The 19,584-nt window shown below is 39.4% G+C and overlaps 1 protein-coding gene across 4 annotated transcripts; it reads left to right on the forward strand.

The window, feature by feature from the left end:
• The first annotated feature begins 13 nt into the window (after positions 1-13).
• LOC6646888 (homeobox protein prospero) lies at positions 14-13,605 on the forward strand. Of its 4 annotated transcripts, none has more exons than XM_002069923.4 (5): positions 14-4,493; positions 5,040-5,994; positions 6,691-6,876; positions 11,412-11,556; positions 12,966-13,605. In XM_002069923.4, the coding sequence occupies exons 1-5, from the start codon at positions 899-901 to the stop codon at positions 13,143-13,145; spliced, it is 5,061 nt and encodes a 1,686-aa protein (XP_002069959.2). In that variant the 5' UTR covers positions 14-898; the 3' UTR covers positions 13,146-13,605. The 4 variants fall into 4 exon arrangements, with proteins under 4 accessions (XP_002069959.2, XP_046869616.1, XP_023034466.1 ...); XM_047013660.1 differs by having other exon boundaries at positions 5,040-5,926; positions 6,722-6,876; XM_023178698.2 differs by having other exon boundaries at positions 14-5,994.
• Positions 13,606-19,584: the final 5,979 nt, after the last annotated feature.

Raw genomic sequence — 19,584 nt, forward strand, 5'->3', positions numbered from 1 at the left:
ACGACAACAAAAATCGACAAAAACAAAAAGAAAAACGAACCAAATTTCATTCGCAAATTCTCGACAACAACAACAATTACAAGGAAAGAACAAAATTATATGCTTAAAACACTTTTCGAGAATTATATGAAAGCGAAACGAAACAACAACAACATTTAAAAGAAAACAACAGCAACAACTAGATCAAGAAGACCAAAACGCAAGCAACACGAAAACGAAAAATCAAATTTAAATAAAATTAAATGCAAAGGACATTCGCATGTGTGTGGTGGTGGAAAGAAAATTCAAAACAAAATTCACAATTAGAAAACGGAGAAAAAAACGTAGAAAACGTAAACGCAAAATCAAAGGTGCCAGCAGCAATAACAACAACAACAAGAACCGCCGACAATTGTCAGCAACGAGACAAATTTTGAACTGCAACATTTCGACAAACAAGTTGAGCGAAAGCAAAATTTCAACGTTTGGCGTACTAAACACAAGGACCCGAGAAAGCGGCGCAGGATACGGCGCAAAGTTTTGAAGCAGCACAAGGCACACACATCGATAAAAACCTATACCTATCTATCTATCTATATATAAACACAGATATATATATATATATCAATATATATAACCCGGATTTGTCAAAAAGAAACTGAATAACTTAAACTTGAAACTTAAGCACACGACGACCACGGCGACTACGGCGAATTAACAAAGAGGAGAAAGCAGTGAAACACAGTCGCGTAGTCAACCAGCCAATCCCAAGAAGCAGGAGAAGTGAAGGCACAGACCGACAGACAACTAGGCAGATAGCCAGACATCAAAAGAGAGAGTGTGTGTGTGCGTGTGTGAGAGAGTGTGTGAGTGAGCGGAGAGGCGAGAACGCGTCGCTGCTGCTGTTTGGCATCATCTTATGATGTCATCAGAGGAGTACGACGGGGACTGTTTTGGTTTGTATAACGATGAGAACGATGTGTTGCTAAAGGAGGAAGAGACAACAGCAACAGCAACGACAACGGCAACGGCAACTAAGCAGCAACCACCGCAGGCCGCACTCCAGGCAAGCAACGGACATACAACACCAACAAACGGCGACGACGCGGCGAATTGCGGCGACACGAACGCCAGCGAAGCGGAGAAAGAGAAACGAAGCAGCAGCGACTACGACGACGACGACAATAATTCGGACGACTCCGACGACGTCGTTGTTGTACTCGAAGGCTGTAGCAACAACAGTAAGTCAGCAGCGGTAACAACCACGACGGCAACGGCAAACAGTTGCAGTGGCAGTCGCAATCGCAGCCGCAGCCATCGTAGCTCTCGCCAAAGTCGGCAAATCAGTCAGTCAACGGCCGTCGGTAAGACAACAACGTGCGCGGCTAATAAAAAGTCCTCAAGTAGCGCAGTTAAGAATAGCGTTAACGTGAACAACGTGAACGTGAGCGTAAATAACGTGAATAGTGCGCCAAGTGTTAATAAATTGAATCGTCGTGCGCGTCAGCGATCCTTAAGCAATACCGACAACACCAATCAGCAATCGATTGTAGTAAATAGCAACAATAGCAGTGTTGGCAGCAACAGCAACGGCGCAACAACGGCAACCGCTGCTGCCTTCATGAGTAGCGCTGCTGCGGCTGCTGCGGGTGCCGCAACAACAGCTACAACAGCAGCAACACTAACAGTGTCCAATTCAAACTCAAACTCTCAGCACCAGCAGCAACAGCAACAATCGGCAAGTGCAAGTGCAACAGCAACTGCAACATCGCCTAGCAACTCGCCCAGCTCGAGCTCCGCCTCGTCTCTATTAACAGCAGCCTTTGGCAATCTCTTTGGCGGCTCCTCGGCCAAAATGCTCAACGAATTATTTGGCCGACAAATGAAACAGGCCCAGGATGCGACCAGTGGCCTGCCTCAGTCACTGGACAATGCCATGCTGGCTGCAGCCATGGAAACGGCCACTAGTGCCGAACTCCTGAGTGCAGCAGGATTGGTGAATAGCCTAAATTCCAGCAAGCTGCAACTGCACCAGCAGCAGCACAACAACAACAATAATAATAATAACAACAATACGCCAATTAGTAATGGTACAAATGCCTCGATCTCGCCAGGATCAGCCCACAGTTCCAGTCACTCACAGGTCTCACCGAAGGCTAGCAGTCGTCGGGTATCCGCGTGTAGTGATCGTTCGCTGGAAGCGGCTGGCGCAGATGTTGCCGGAGGATCACCGCCTCGAGCGGCCTCGGTTAGTTCGTTAAATGGCGGTGCCTCTGGCAATGGGGAGCAATTGCAGCACGACTTGGTGGCCCATCATATGCTACGAAATATTCTTCAAGGCAAGAAGGAGTTAATGCAACTTGATCAGGAGTTGCGTACTGCCATGCAGCAGCAACAACAGCAGCAGCAGGAGAAACAACAGCAGCAGGAGCAATTGCATTCGAAACTTAATCACAATAACAATAATAATAACAACAACAACAACAGTGTGGCAGCCACCAATAATAACAACAATATGGAAAGCATAAACCTAATCGATGACACCGAAATGGCGGACATCAAAATCAAAAGTGAGCCACAAACTACAGCCCCACCCCAGTCATCGCCACACGACAGCATACACAGCAGTCACAGTGGCCATAGTGGTGGTAGCCACAGCAGCAGTTTGGCCAGCGATGCCAGTTTACGGCGCAAATCGTCCGATTCCTTGGACTCTAGTGCCAATCGGGATGATGAAGAAGAGATTGCAGCAACAGCAGCAGCAGTAGCCGGTAATGTAGGCACTGTCCAGGCCAGAGAAAGTGAATCGATTATGCCCCACCATCCGGATGAAGAAATGCCCACCAAAAAGGAGACGGTGGACGATATGCTGGACGAGGTAGAATTACTGGGTTTGCATGGTTCACGTGGCTCCGATCTGGATTCTCTGGCCTCTCCCAGTCACTCGGACATGATGCTGCTCGATAACAGCAAGGACGATGTCTTGGATGATGACGACGATGACGACTGTGTTGAACAGAAGCGCGAAAGTCTTAGTGGTTCCAGTGGCTGCCTGAAAAAGCCGGGCATGGATCTAAAACGGGCCCGCGTCGAACACATAGTGTCGGGCATGCGATGCAGTCCCTCGGCGGGCGTCCAGGCTGGCCAACTCCAGGTAAATGGTTGCAAGAAACGCAAACTGTATCAGCCGCAACAGCACGCCATGGAGCGATATGTTGCCGCAGCGGCTGGCCTCAATTTTGGCCTGAATTTGCAGAGCATGATGCTAGATCAGGACGACAGTCAGTCCAATGAACTGGAGTCTCCGCAAATTCAACAGAAGCGTGTGGAAAAGAATGCCCTTAAGTCACAATTGAGATCGATGCAAGAGCAATTGGCCGAGATGCAACAAAAATATGTCCAGCTGTGCACACGCATGGAACAGGAGTCCGAGTGCCAGGAACTGGACAATGACCAGGAGCAGGACAATGATAGTTTGGAACAACAGCCAGAGTTATCGCCTTCGCCCACGCTCACCGGTGGCGATGTCAGTCCAACGCCCAAAGAGCCCGGCCAAGAGCCAGAGAGGGCCAGTTCAAGCTCACCCACTTCGAAGCCCAAAGCCACGCTTAGCGAGAGCAGCGATGGGGCCGCACCGGCCACACAAATGCTCTCACAAATGATGAGTAAAATGATGTCCAATAAGCTGCACAATCACAATCCTCTGATGGGTCATCCGGCCTTGCCTCAGGGTTTCCCTCCGCTGCTTCAGCACATGGGCGATATGTCGCATGCGGCTGTTTCCATGTATCAGCAGTTCTTTTTTGAGCAGGAGGCACGCATGGCCAAAGAGGCGGCTGAGCAACAGCAGCAGCAACAACAACAACAACAGCAACAGCAGCAACAAGCCCAGCAGCAACAACAACAACAGGCTCAACATCAACAACAGCAACAACAACAAGAGCAGCAACGTCGATTCGAACAGGAGCAACAAGAACAACGTCGCAAGGAAGAGCAACAACAACAATTGCAACGCCAGCAACAACATTTGCAACAACTGCAACAGCAGCAGCAGCACCTCGAGCAACAGCAGCAACAACATGTGACTCCATCTCGCAGCCAGATGCATCATCCGGCACCGGCACGCCTACCCACGCGTCTGGGAGGAGCTGCCCATAGTGCACTCAAGTCGGAGCTGTCCGAGAAATTCCAAATGCTGCGCAGCAGCAATAATAGCTCTATGATGCGCATGTCCGGCACCGACCTAGAGGGACTGGCCGATGTGCTTAAATCGGAAATCACCACCTCCCTGTCGGCACTAGTGGACACCATTGTCACACGATTTGTGCATCAACGGCGACTCTTTAGCAAGCAAGCGGACTCGGTGACGGCAGCAGCAGAGCAGCTCAACAAGGATTTGTTATTGGCTTCCCAGATACTCGACCGGAAATCGCCCCGTACCAAAGTAGCCGATCGCAGCGGACACAGCGGCAATACTGGCATCCAGAATGGCCCCACGCCGGCAACACAATCAGGTAATAATGGTTCACTACTCCTAGCTAATAGTCAAATGCCCTCCCAACCGCCTACGGGCAACAATCTTGCCGGTAATCCGAACAATGTGCAACAACAGCAGCAACAACAGCAACAAAATGCACAGCAACAACACCCATCGTCGGCACAGCAGCCGCAACATCAGCCAAGTGTTCCCCAGCCAGCGCCGCCTCCACATCCCTTGGCCATGGCCAATTGTCAGCAATTGATTGCTGCCCCGCGACTCAATGGCAATCAGTTATCGTTTGCTTCACCAGCGGCTGCTGCAGCCGCTGCCATGGGTCTGCAAATGCATCATGCAGCCGCTGCAGCGGCTATGTCCGCGCAGCAGCAGCAACAGCATCAGCAGCAACAGCAGCAGCAGCAGCAACAACAGCAACAACAACAGCAGCAATCTCAGCAACAGTCGGGCGAGCCTGGCTCGAACTCTAACCCCCAACTGGCTGGCGGCAACCAAACAAACCCAACTAACAATAGTTTAAGTACTCTTAATATTCCACCTCCTCACATTCGTCCTTCGCCCACAGCGGCAGCCATGTTTCAGGCGCCCAAGACGCCTCAGGGTATGAATCCAGTGGCCGCAGCAGCGCTCTACAACTCAATGACTGGTCCATTCTGTCTGCCTCCTGATCAGCAACAGCAGCAGCAGCAGCAACAACAGCAGCAGCAACAGCAACAACAACAGCAGCAGCAACAACAACAGAGCGCCCAACAGACGCAACAGCAATTGGAACAAAACGAGGCTCTTAGCTTGGTGGTGACACCGAAAAAGAAGCGTCATAAGGTCACCGACACAAGGATCACGCCACGAACCGTTAGCCGTATCCTGGCCCAAGATGGCGTTGTCGCACCCGCTGGCCAACAGCAACAGCAGCAGCAGCAGCAACAACAGCAGCAACAACAACAACAACAGCAGCAACAACCGGCCAGCAATGCCACACCCGCCCAAAGTCCAACCGGCCGTGGCCAGGCTGCACCCGGGTCATATCATCCACAACCGCCACCACCACCACCACCACCCATGATGCCAGTGTCCTTGCCCACCTCGGTGGCCATACCAAATCCGTCGCTACACGAATCCAAAGTCTTTTCGCCGTACAGTCCGTTCTTCAATCCGCATGCGGCCGCAGCCGGACCGCATGGCGGTCAACCCACAGCCGCCCAGATGCACCAGCACCACCATCAGATGCAACTCTCGTCGAGTCCGCCCGGCAGTTTGGGTGCCCTGATGGATTCCCGTGACTCGCCACCCCTACCACATCCGCCATCGATGCTACATCCTGCCCTGCTGGCTGCCGCCCATCACGGCGGCTCACCCGACTACAAGACCTGCCTGCGAGCCGTTATGGATGCCCAGGACCGTCAGTCCGAGTGCAACTCGGCTGACATGACGTTCGATGGCATGCAACCTACTATATCCTTTTTCAAACAACAACAACAACAACAAGAGTTAGAGCTACAAGAGCAACAACTTATGGTCAAGTGAGTTTCCATCTAGTCCAAAGTGTGAAGCTGAAAGAGCAGTTAGAGCAAAAGTAAGAACACCCTCTCAGTCCCAATCCCAATCCCAGTTTCAGTCCCAATCCCAGTCACTGGGGGTGCTTAACCTCGCTTACAAAACGAAACCAATCAAGTGTCTTCTTCATTTTATTTATTTCCCCAACTAAATTCTTTTATAAAATGTAATCAAAACCTTATTTATTGCACTGCAATCATTCCTACCAACCTCCCCCCCTTCTTTCAGACGCTCAAGTCATCGCCATCGTCATCAACATCGTCTCGGTCTCGACTGCCTCTTGGCGGCTTGAGTTGCATTTCGCAATAGAGCGCAATGCAAAAAAAAAAAGGCAAAAAAAAATCAATGATGAACAAGCCAATCCAAGAGCAGCAATTGCCTGCATTCAGGCCACTTTTGCCCCTTTTCCTGCCTTCCATCTACTTCTTCTTCGTTTTCAATCAGTGAGGCCTCCAATGCCACCCACCACCCTTAGACATTCATTATTGGCACTTAGAGAATCTGTTTCGTTCGCCCTTCTGGTTCTTGCCTCCTCTGTCTGCTCTTTCACACGAACCTTTTTCTTTCCTTTTTTTTTGTGTTCCGATGGATATTTGGAAACGACTATTGACTATGTTGTGATATAGCTTATATTTATATATATATATGTGTAAATTTTATAGCAAACATTGCATATCCTTGACTCCTTTGCACTCTTCTACATTGACACCGATGCACCTGCGCAAGGCCAAACTGATGTTCTTCTGGGTGCGATATCCCAGCTCGGCGGTACTTAAGATGTACTTCCCGGATATAAAATTCAATAAGAATAATACAGCACAATTGGTGAAATGGTTCTCGAATTTCCGGTAAGCAAAAATCTCTCTACATATATTTCTTATATACACCTCTATCCATTTCTATAATATTTATATATATGAACTAGTAACTAAAATATCTTTGAAACAGCATTCATTTTTATTAATTGAGTTTTGGTTTATAGTTTTTTTTTTTCGACCTTTGAGTTTAGCTTTCATTTTATTATTCAAAACATTTATAATTATTATTATTGTTATTTCACAAGGCGCAAAACAAAAACAGAAAATGATATTGATTGCCAAACGTAATTATTTGCCACCTGTCGAAATCCTCTTGACTTGCACTCAAGAAATTCAGCCAACTGACACTGCTTACATGCAACACCCACCAGACCCACCAAAACCACCCCCCACCATCAAAATGTTGGCTGTCATATGCCAAATATATGGCGACTGTAACTGTCAGTTGTCTAAGTTGCGCAAGAAGTTGCCGAAAAAACGACAGCTGGAATGTGGAATGTAATGTGAAGTAAAGTGAGGTAGGCCCGCATACACACAGTAGATACTCAGTCTCGGTCTCGGTCTCAGTCTCTCTGTATTGCCTACCACCAAGTATTCACTGTGATTTTCTAACCCGCCAAAAATCACATCTGCCCTGCCCGAACTCAATCCAATCCAACCCAACCCAACCAAAAAAAAATACAATAAAAGCAAGAAAGAAAGAGAATCACACACACACACACAATAGTTCACCTGGATTTTAGTTTCAATCTGCTTTTCACCCCTCTGGCTTAGCAGCGGTGGCAGCTGTCCTTGCCCCGTCCTTGTTCTTGCCTCGTGTTTGTCTAAGACATGCGCTCAACGTCTTAAGAAAAACGATGTCTTTACCTGCGCACGGCAGCGGCACGTTCGGAGGGTTTCAGCACACGGGATTTATTTCATTTGTTGGGAATTTCCATGCAGCAGTAGCTTTTGTTTACGATTTCTTAGGGTTGCACACACACACACACAATCACACACTCACACCAAAAAAGGGGTTGGACGAATGAATGAGAAAAAAAAACTTCGTCTTATGTTATTCCTTGGGAATCTTCTTGCGACTTCTTCGACTTTTTACTTCTCTGAGGTTAAAATGGGTGGGAATATTTTCTTTGATTTTTGCTATTCATATTTTCTGATCTTAATGTAAGGGGGTAGCAAAAAGTAACGGTTTTTTTCCTTTTTATATTTTTAAATTGTATATTTTGAAGTGACTTGACCACGCCTATCATTTAACTTATGGAAATACATACTTTTAGCATTAATATTCTTTTATACTCGCTTAGCCACAAGTTAACATTATGAGTTTCACACACACACACACTTACCACTTTGTACACTTGTCTACTCTATCTATCTTGTCGGTTCTAATAACATGTTTGCCTTGAAGTGGCCACTTAAGAAAAGCCTCCCAACATGAGCATAATAATGATGATGCTGATGAGGATGAGAAAACGGATGAGAAGGATGATGATGAGATGCCACTTCATATGTGAAGTGTGAAAATAGCGTGGAAGAAAAGTTCCTCAGAGTTTTTGCATATTAAAAAAAGTGCTGCATACTTAAGTGGGCGCCAGCCATAGTCATTTCATTTCTTTAACTGTATAAGTGTGTCTGTGTGTGTGTGTGCATATGTGTTGGCTAATTAACAAAAGTGCCTTTTGTTGGAGGTCTTGAAGCAGGCCACTTATATAATTGCATTATCTGCACAAATACTGAAAAGAAAGTAAACCAAAGGACATTCACACACACACATACAATCACTCTCATATGTGAGTCAGGCTAATTAGTTTGTTTCTTTGGCTGCTTTTTCAATGGCAGCTACTTGAGAGTTGCAGTTGGGGCCATAATGGCAGCAGCTGCTGCAGGACCCTAGCTCAGTTCAACTCAGTAACAGGCAGGTAAAGGCGCTCAAGGATATACCATTCACCCATTCCGCCTCTTCTGCTCATTCCCTTGCATACACACACACACAGACACAAACATACATCTCACGCTGTTCTTTTTTTTCACTTCTTGTTGTTGTTTTTTGTTGTATGCGTTTTTTGTTTTATTCATCAAGCTTTTCTTTTTTGAGGTTAAGTGTCCTTATAGAGCGTAAAAAAAGATCTTGCTGACAAACCACAAATACAAATACGTATATATATACAAAAAGAGACACACCTTCAACCACACACACCCATCCACACACCACTCACACACACACACACACCTACAGTTACAGACAAATATTTCCTGTATATATATAGACGTATATGACTTATACAGATGCTTATAACTAAAGTGTTGCCAATTACTTCATTTAATGTATGAGGTAGAGATGTCTGCATATGTGTGGGTGAGTATGTGTGAGCTTATTAATAAAAAAAAAACGAGAAAAGAAAAAAAGAGAGCAGCAAAACAAGAAGTAAAAGAACATTTTCAATGCAATTTTTATATTTATACATATATATAAATATACATATATATAAATTTATCTCATTATATATATATATATATGTATATATTATATACAACAAAAACTGAATGACACTTCTGAAGAAAGCGCTGAAGAAGAAGAAGTAGACACTCTGCACAACGCACACTCACACATACACACACACACACATCCACATAAACTCACACCCACATAAGGGGCACTTCAAAAGGCCGCACGCTTGGCCCCGGCTCCGTCATCCAACCTTCCTGCCTTCCTAGCCGCTCTCCCCTCCAGGCTGAGAGTTTTCACAAGATGAAGCCTTCGGCCGCCGATCTCATACATATAGAGCGTAGGCCAAATAAATAGGCTGCACAAATTTTTATATAAACTAATTAGTTGCAACTGCAACAGTTGCACTTCCGACGCCAAGCCTCGACGCCAACAGTTTTGTATTATCTAAATTAAGTGGCGCATTGCATATATGAAAACATACTTATGAGGGATTTAGCTAGAGCTTCCTTCCTTTTCCTGACACATACCCACATGTGTGTGTGTGTGTGCGAGTCGCCTCAAGCTTGTGGCAGCCACAAAGCTAATTGCATTTAAAAAATAATAAAACAAAAGCTAACGAAACCACCTCGCCTAAATATTGTGCATTGTGTGGTGTCAAAACACTTATCAAAACCACAGTCAGGCAACGCCTAATAACTGGGCTTTAACACACACACACAGAAACCACACACATACTAACAAAGCTTAGGGCCTAGAACAAAAAAACTGTCATACAACAACAACAACACCAACAAGAATCCAATGACTTGCCATCTTCTATCCGCACGCTGCACGCCGACCGCTTGAAAACAACGCAAACGCATCTCTCAATTGTAGGAGCAGCCCATCTCCATCTATGGAGCTCCCTTTCGGTATCCCTCTGTCCTGTTCAAGTGCGCGTGCCGCCTCCGGGGAGCTTGACAGCAAGAGCAGAGACTGACAGCAAAAGATTTCTTTTTGTTTCCTCTTTTCCTTTTTTTAATAATTTCCCTTCTTTTTTTGCTATTTGCACATTCTGCGCTTATTGTTTGGAAAAATCAACATCATGAGCGCAACATGAGAAATGCATTTGGAAGCTTCTGCTTTAGCTGCTACTGGGAAATCTTGAAATTAGCACGATTATCGGAGCGTTGTCAAGTGGCGGGAATGGGTGGAATAGAAGGTGACAGAAGGGATGCGAAAAGAGGTAACGAAGGTTGCGATGACAGCGGGAGTGGCCGGAGAGGGGAGGTCCAACAATTAGTGCGCCAAACACAGACACATACACAATGAAGTCTCAGTCTGGGAAAAAGACACAAGCAATCACTTATAATACTTACAGGCAGGCTCCAACCCCTAGAACCAAACGAAACCCACCCACCTACTCATACACACACACACACACACACACACAAATCACTTGACTAAACAAGGCGACGCTGAAGCCCATTGCACTTGCTAATTAAATCCCCAACCACAAGAAGACGCTTGCTTTTGCTGCCGCTGTTGCATTTGCTGCACATTTGAGACTTATTAAAAATTCCTTTCACACATAGACACACACACACACACACACAGAAGCTAGGGAAAAGTTGAAGGGGCGCCTAAGAGTAAGCTCTGAATTATTAATAATGTCATATTCCCATATAATGCATTAAGCCTATCGCAAAAAAAAAAAAAAGAAACAAGGAAAAGCCAAGACCAAAAAGTAGGAGTATGAAAGAAACAAGGATTAACTAAGCGTTTGAATGAAAGAGAGAGAGAGAGTGAGCGAAACACAGTGTGCATGAGTGAGTGAGAAGGAAACAGCAAGTCATATATTTCCTTTTGGTGTGCATGATAAGCTTTTCAGTTGCATTTATGTTTACCAGCTGTTGAATTCGATAGCCCAAAAATATTTGATTTAATCCCTTTGTTTAAGTTGGCTTTTCTTTTGGGTCTTTTATTTATTTCAATTGATCTTTGGTTTCGTTCTCAATTAATAAATTTGAATGCTGAAAACAAAAAAACAAAAAAAAAACTCAAAATAAATAAACAAAATAGCTATTTAGTGTATACTGACCAATACCAAACATATTCCTCATCTACGCATCTGCAGAGAATTCTACTACATACAAATGGAGAAATATGCACGACAAGCGGTCACTGAAGGTATCAAGACACCCGATGATCTGTTGATTGCTGGAGATAGTGAATTGTATCGCGTGCTCAATTTGCACTACAATCGCAATAATCATATTGAGGTATGCCCAAAAAACCAAATACACAAACAAAAAACTCTACAAACAAATAACAAACACATACACACACACTCTAACGCATCAAAAACACTAACAAAGACCAAAAAAAAAGAAATTGAAATTCTCCAAAAATAATACGAATGAAAAGGCAGACCAAAAATGTATATTTTTTCATCTTTGCGATTATATTGATTTGTTTTAATTTCAAAATACAATCATAGGAACAACAAAATATGTATTTTTCAAGTGTAAACTGGTTGATTTAGAGATTTCCGAAGATATAATGTAATATAATTTACTCAACGAAATACTGTAATTCTAATGGCATACAGTTGATGTTTTTGTTTGTACATTTACTAATTTATGGACCTGGAACGTCCTTTGAAAAAGCCAAAAAATAACCTCCGCACAATTGATTTCCACTTTAATGGCAGTCTATATAACCATATCCCAAAAACGAAAAATTATTCTCTACAATGTCCAATATTCCCAGGAGCTATCTTTTTTGGTTCTCTATGAGATATTAAGAAATAATCCAAATTTTCGTTGCGTGGCACTTATGTGCCCAAAAAAGTATGCTACATTTTTTACAGTTCAATTGGATTTTACCTTCTATGCATTATAAAGAGCATTTCATCATTTCAAGAACCATTGGGATGTTATTAAAACAGAATAAAGTCCTTGTTAGTCCGCGTCGATTAACATTATTAGGACCTGCAATGTCCTTCGAAAGGCGATAAAAAGGAGCATTCCGCAAAATTGAATGTTAATTCGGGAAACTGAGATACAAGGACTTTTTGTTTAAGAAATATGCTAAATATCTTCTTTGAACGATCAGGATAAAAACTATGCCAAAACACTCTTTACATCAAGGGTTATTTTCTATGTAAAGCAGATCCTTATTGTCTTAATATCAAAGATTTCATGGTTTTTTTATGATTTTGCACCACTTGGAAGAACTTGGGGCTTGAAATAATAGACGATCTGGGTGTCCTTTGGACAGAATAAAGCTATTGTTGATTGATATGATCAGCTCTTGTCCTTTTTATGACTTAAGATATGAAAAAGGTACTATTTGATTCATGTCAACGCTTCTTTCTTTCTTCTCGTAGGACAAGATTTCAAATTTTTGAGCTAAAAAGATTATTTTCTCGATGCCCTATTTAGTCCTACACAACAAGGACTCCAAAAATTTAGCAGTCTACTATTCCAAAAATATTTGATATAATTTAAAAGATGTAAAGTTTTGCTTTGGTCTAATAACAACATTAATCAACATTCAGATAACTACACGACACAAATACACGTTATTTTCAAAGAATTCTTAGTTTTTTAACTTTTAATTGTGATTATTTTGCTAACGTCTTTCCATTTTCTTCGCCTCCGCTCCACCCATCATTTCTTTTCAACAGGTACCACAAAACTTCCGTTTCGTCGTCGAACAGACATTACGGGAATTTTTCCGTGCAATACAGGGTGGCAAAGACACCGAGCAATCGTGGAAGAAATCAATTTACAAGATTATCTCCCGCATGGACGATCCCGTGCCCGAATACTTCAAGTCGCCGAATTTTTTAGAACAGCTGGAATAAGTGGAGGAGTTGTTGGCTATGCCAACAGCAACACTCTCCACTTCTACGAATACCACGACGGCAACAACAACGCCGACGATAACACCATCAACAACCACAACCAAAGCGAAGCGAACAAAAAACAAGTTAAGAAACTAAATCTGCGTAAGAAGTACAACTGGATATGACCATAATATACAATTTACCCATAATATGACCCAATCACACCGAAACAGTTACACACAAACTATTCACACACATATACCAAAAATGAAAAATGGGAATAGGGAATATACCCCTACTTCAAATATTAGGAAGGACAAAACAGTTAAAAAGAGTTTTTAATTGCGTTTAGGCCGAAAACCACAAAACTAAAAAGTAAAACTTAAATGATTCTGTAGAGCCGTAAAATATTTTAACAAAAATTTCGATCAATCACACATTTAAACATGCCCACACACACACACATACAGACACACAAATACACTACATGTACACTAAACAAAAAACCTCAGCAGCAGAACAAATACAAATAGTTTGCCCCTGAAAAAGAAAAGTTTAATGCAAATGTTAATACATGAAATAGCGCAAATTGAAAAAAAAACAAAAAACAGAAAAGCGACAAATGGAAAACCTGAGCCAGCAAAAAAAGAAAAGAAAAACACACCGCACACAGTGTAAACTGTACTCTGTACTATCGTTGGGTTTGTTAGTTGAAATTTTTTTACAAATATTTTATACAGTAACAAAATAGTTGAGCCGTCTTAAACGATGAAAGAAATGATGCAAATTCTACCGAAAGTTGACACACAACCATCCAACAACTACATACACACACACACACCCACACACAAACACATAGGTACAAAGTCTACAATTATATATATAAAGTTGCTTTGCATTTGGAGTAACTAAAGTCTACTTCAATTTCAGACCAACTTAATTAATTAAACTATCATTTTTACTTTCACGAATTCATTTAATTTCATTGGCTGCTTGTTTTGTCTACTTTCGAAAAGCTTAAACAAGACTAGCAGCTACCCCTAAGAAAAAAAACAAAAAAAAACCTCCAAATCCAAGTTGCGGTTACGTTTTCCCCTTATAACCTTAAGCACATATATTCGATGTCTATTAACAACCAAAAAAAAAAAAAATGAAAGAAAATCTAAAAAAAGAATATGAAATTTAAAGAAGAAAAACAAAAAAAAATTTAGAATGTAATTTGTATAAGCTGTGGGCGTTAGGGTAATTCATTTTTAACCAAAGTTAATTGTTAAATCAAAACCAATCTTTTTTCATACGAATTATTTTTAAATTTTAAAAGGCACGCATATTAATTTTTAGTTGATCAACACACACACACACTTACACACACACACATGCATACACACGCGCACACACTAGTCTGTTATTTATGTACATATATATTTTACATAATTTAAGTTAATATTTTAGTTTAATTTACTTGGCCTTAAGTTGCAACAAAACATATACAACATATATATGTATACACATTTGTATATATGTACATATATGTATGTATATATATAAAGCAGAAAAACAAAATATACATACACAAAAAAAGACAATTTTAAAAACCAAACAATATTTAATTTGTTTTTTATTTTTTCTTTGATTATTATAAAATTTTATTTCTGCGACCCCATTTTGGTTCTCATTTTTGGGCTGTGATCTTCAAGGACATGCACTTTCATTTCTCATATACCACAAAAGGCATGGGCGTAGTTAAAAAGGGTTTCGAATAAATTACAAGATACCCTTTCATTCAAATTCTATCCTGGCTACGCCTCTGCTCATAAATGCAATAATGGAAAGTGGGCGGGTTAAGAGGGATATGTTTGCCTGCTCTTTATGGCTTTTTAGGGGGCGGGCAAACCTTATGTGTTGCATCCAACAAACATTGCAACACAGAATTAACAACAACAACAACAACAACTTTAACAGCAATCATCAATTACATGCTAAACACATTAATATATATAACAGCAAAATGTCCAAAACAAAACATACAAATTAAAAATTTTGGCCAAACAAAATATATTCCTCGAAACAAACTTTGCGTAAACGAAACGAAACGAAACATTTTTCGGCCCCCAAACAACATTTTGTTCTATGAAGGTTCACATGCCATGCCCAAGCCCTATCAAACCCTTCCCCACCCCCGTCGACCCTAACGCCCTATTGCATTACCATATATTGGCAATTAACTAAGAAATTTTGGAGCAAGTGAAAATGAGAGTAAAAAAGGAGAAAAAGGAAGAGTCGGGAACACCACTTTATATAGCAAAACTTTTCGGCCCAATCCACATTGACGAAATTTTTAACAATAGTTGAATTTTTAGCTAAAGCAAAAACAAAAAAACAAAAAAGAAACTCTTTAGGCTTAAACCAAACAAAATTATTAAGCAATTTTGGCGAAATTATGACAAAATTAAAACAAACAAATATAAAACGGTGAGTTTCCTAAACTAAAAACAAAAATTTTAATGAGAGAAATTGAAGCTAAATTGAAAACGAAAACAAACTTGACCAATTCGAACATTTTTTTGGAAAATTTGATAATTTGAAATCGAATAAACCTAAAAAAAAAGAGAGAAAATCCAAGCGAAGCATTCTCGTATTTAGTCTAAAACACACAAAGAAGATCGTACAAAAAAAAAAAACAAAAATATGAATAAACATTTAGAATATATAAATTTTGAGTTATATAATTTTCTAGTTGATTTTCAGTTTAAGTTATTCATTTTCTTTCAGTTTTCTTCAAACGCAACAAACGAAATTGAAAAGTCCAAATTGAAAATGAAAACTCGTTGATTGTTAATGCCTTTACAAAATTTAAACCTACTTTTGGCAAAACAAAGAAGAAATTAACAAAAAAAATATAAGAAGAAAAATTTGAGAAGACAAAGAAAAAGTTTAAAAATTGATTTAAATACAATTGTAACTGATTTTGTGATAGCCAGAAAGAATCTAACTTGTTTCGGTAAAAACCAATATGGATGGAAACGTCTTCCATCCATACGAAATTATTGATTGTAAAAAATAGTTAAATGAAACCAAAGCAAAAATTTGACATAAATTATGCAAAAAGCAAAAAAAAAAAATCTAAAAAATAAATCACTTTTTAGGCAATTTAAGGCTTATTAACAATAAACGTTTGGCAAGCAAAAAAAAAAAAAACAAAACAAAAAAATTAAAACCAAAAACTTTTAGGCAAAATTTTTAAAAATTAAGCAAAATTAAACAGTTTGGAAAATGGAAAATGAAAAACGAAGCCGTCGAAAATTCAGAAATAATAACTTCAGATTTATCAATTTGATTCTTCAGTTTGTTTTATAGTTTTGCTCATTTCATTTTGATTAGAATGATGTTTTAAATCACAAGAATTAAATTAAACAACTTGCGTACCAATCCACATACAAAACATACAAACAAACAAACATACTAACATACACGCGCATACGTATAATTAATGCAAAACATACATACATACAATACATATTTCATACATTTATACTTACATACATAATTATACTATAAGTCAAGCAAAAACAAAACATATTAATAATTGGTTAATAAACAAAAAATTCATTGAAAAAAAAAGAAACAAAAACAAAATTTGACGGCGCTTGCTTTTTACTTTACAAAATTTTCTCCCCCTTATGCATTTTTGGCCAATTTTCATCTACATTTATTTTTGCTTCAAACAAAACAAAAAAACCGTCATGAAACATTTTTGGCATAACCCTGGAAATTTCTATTGATTGGCCTTGAACAACACTCACAGAAAATAACACGTTAACCAACACTACAACAGAACTACAACTTTAAGTCTTTCGGCAATCGCACGGTAAGCAACTAAATTTATGAAATGCTCTTTCTCTCACACACAAAGTGAGTCAGGAAAATTAGAGAGTTAACTGACACTCACACACACACACATCTACGAACATACATACAAATGCATTTGCAAAGTATTTCTGGCCTTGAAATTGCAAGATTCAGTTTATGAGAGAACTTTTCGGTAATGGTAAATTCTAAAACAAATTCACATTCTTAATAAGAAAAAGAAGCCATAGCCTAGAGAATAGTTTTCGCCCAATTGGTTTGCCCGCCTGGACCAAGAGTGTGAGAGACATTGTCATAGAATGAAAGCGAAACAAACCTAACTTAACGTACCTACCTAATAGTACAGTTTACAATTGAAATGAGTCGATAGGCCAGGGATCAGGGATCAGAATACTAAATATACATATATTGATTAGACTAACTACACAAAAAATCGTAAAACCAGCCAACACAACAAATAAACTACAAGAAAGCAACAACAGACCTACAACCACAACTACATGATGAGGCGCCCAATTGGCAGTGTTGGTTAACACGTCCAGCCACGACCCAATCAACACAATTCTACAGTGGCAGCAAGCAAAATACATACATTAATCGAGATTTCACTTACTGATTGTGAGAGCAAAGCAGCACAGCAAAAAAAATAAGAAAGAGAAAACCAAAAACCACAAAGAAACATAAAACTAAACCAAAAATGATAACTTAAATCATAATAAATACTACACGTAACCCAAAACAAAAGAAAACAAAACCAAAAATAAAAAAAAATATATATATATATCTTACACGTAAACCAATTACCAAATATAAAAATGCAGATGCAGCCATATGCAATTTTAACTAGATTTTAAAGCATTATTACCGCAAAAAAAAAGGAAAACCAAACAAAATAATGAGAAATGAAAACGAAATACCGCAGCATATACCGCAAAATGAAAACTGATCCGAATTGTATATAAATGACAATTAAACTCTACACACACCCACACACACAGATTCACACCACACACACTCACATACATCGTAATTAAATATTACTACAATTTAAGCATAAGACAAAGACGATAGTAAAACCCAATAACCGATAGTCTATATCGATTATCAGGGGCTAGATAATATCCTAAATCAGATTCGCTTTACTTGGCATTGAAAATGCGCGCAAATGGTTCAAATGGTTCACACATAAATATGTGCCAAAAACACACAACAACTAAGTATATACAATCAAGTGTATATATATCAAGATCTATTTGGCTTTCACACACCCACACACACACATACACAATATATATTCAATTGAATATAGACAATTCTTTTCAAGTAAGTTAGTTAAGCATCCTTGTTTCAAAAAACATCTGATCACAAAAATATAAACAACAAAGAGATAAAAAAGCAAACAAACAAACAAAAAAACTACGAAATCAAGACCACAAAAATCAAATTTGCAGTTTTGGTAAACAACAAAAGAAAAAAATAACAACAAACTTTAAACGAAAAAACAAAAAAAAAAATGAAAACAATGAACATTCAAATTAATGATAATTGCGTTTTTTTAGTAGCAAAACGCGATTTACAAAATTCTCAAATAACATCTTTTAGGACCAATCACGACAAATTTCTTATCACTTATTTGGCAAACAAACAATTAATTAATGGGAATCAGAGATAACAACAACAACAACAACAACAGATATAGCAATGTTTAAACATTGTAGAAAAACAATTTTTAGTGTGAATCATCTGATAACTTTTAAATGACAACTTAAAGTTGGATGTTTCAACGTTTTTTAGTTACAAACAAACTGCAATAGAGCAACACACTGGTGTATATATACTTTCGGCCAGCACTGTGTGTTTGCATAAATCAAACCAAAACCGCTTTAGTTGAGCAAAAACCAAAAAAATTAAATCATTTCTCTTGTTTTTAAAATAAACAATTAAATTGTTTATATTTCAATTTTCATTTCAAATCTTAAGCATCCTTATTTATGACAGAGTTAAAAAAAAAAAAAAAAAAACTTTTGGCTTATGAACAAATACAGTACAAACAATTTCGGCAAAAATTATCCACAAAAAACAAACCAATAAAGCAAATTCGAAATTCAATTGATATATATACCACAACAAATGCACATGAATGAACAGTATAAAAATATATATGACAGTTGCATAACATAATAATAATAATCATAATAATAACAATAATAATTAATAATCTAATAATTCACAACAACAACAAGAACAACTTTAGTTTTAAAAACCAACAATAGCCAGGGAAACATACACATGACTCGGTATGTGATATTTTTCAGTTTTCAACCAACTTCATTTTTTTTACTAAACTATACAACAAACAAAACAGAACAACAACAAGCCCAATTTTCAATTGACAATATCTAAACGATAAAACAACAACAACAACAAATGAACTTAATAATACAATTAATAATAATAAGAGCAACAAACACACAACAAAACTTCCAAGCAGCAACTCCTTTTGGGTTGTCTCATACATATCAAAAAAAAAAAAGTATAACGAAACGAAATGAAATCAGAAAAACGAATCGAAAGAGATCAAAATAAAATC

This window comes from Drosophila willistoni, chromosome 3R, assembly GCF_018902025.1.
Source record: "Drosophila willistoni isolate 14030-0811.24 chromosome 3R, UCI_dwil_1.1, whole genome shotgun sequence".
NCBI classification, from domain to species: domain Eukaryota; kingdom Metazoa; phylum Arthropoda; class Insecta; order Diptera; family Drosophilidae; genus Drosophila; species Drosophila willistoni.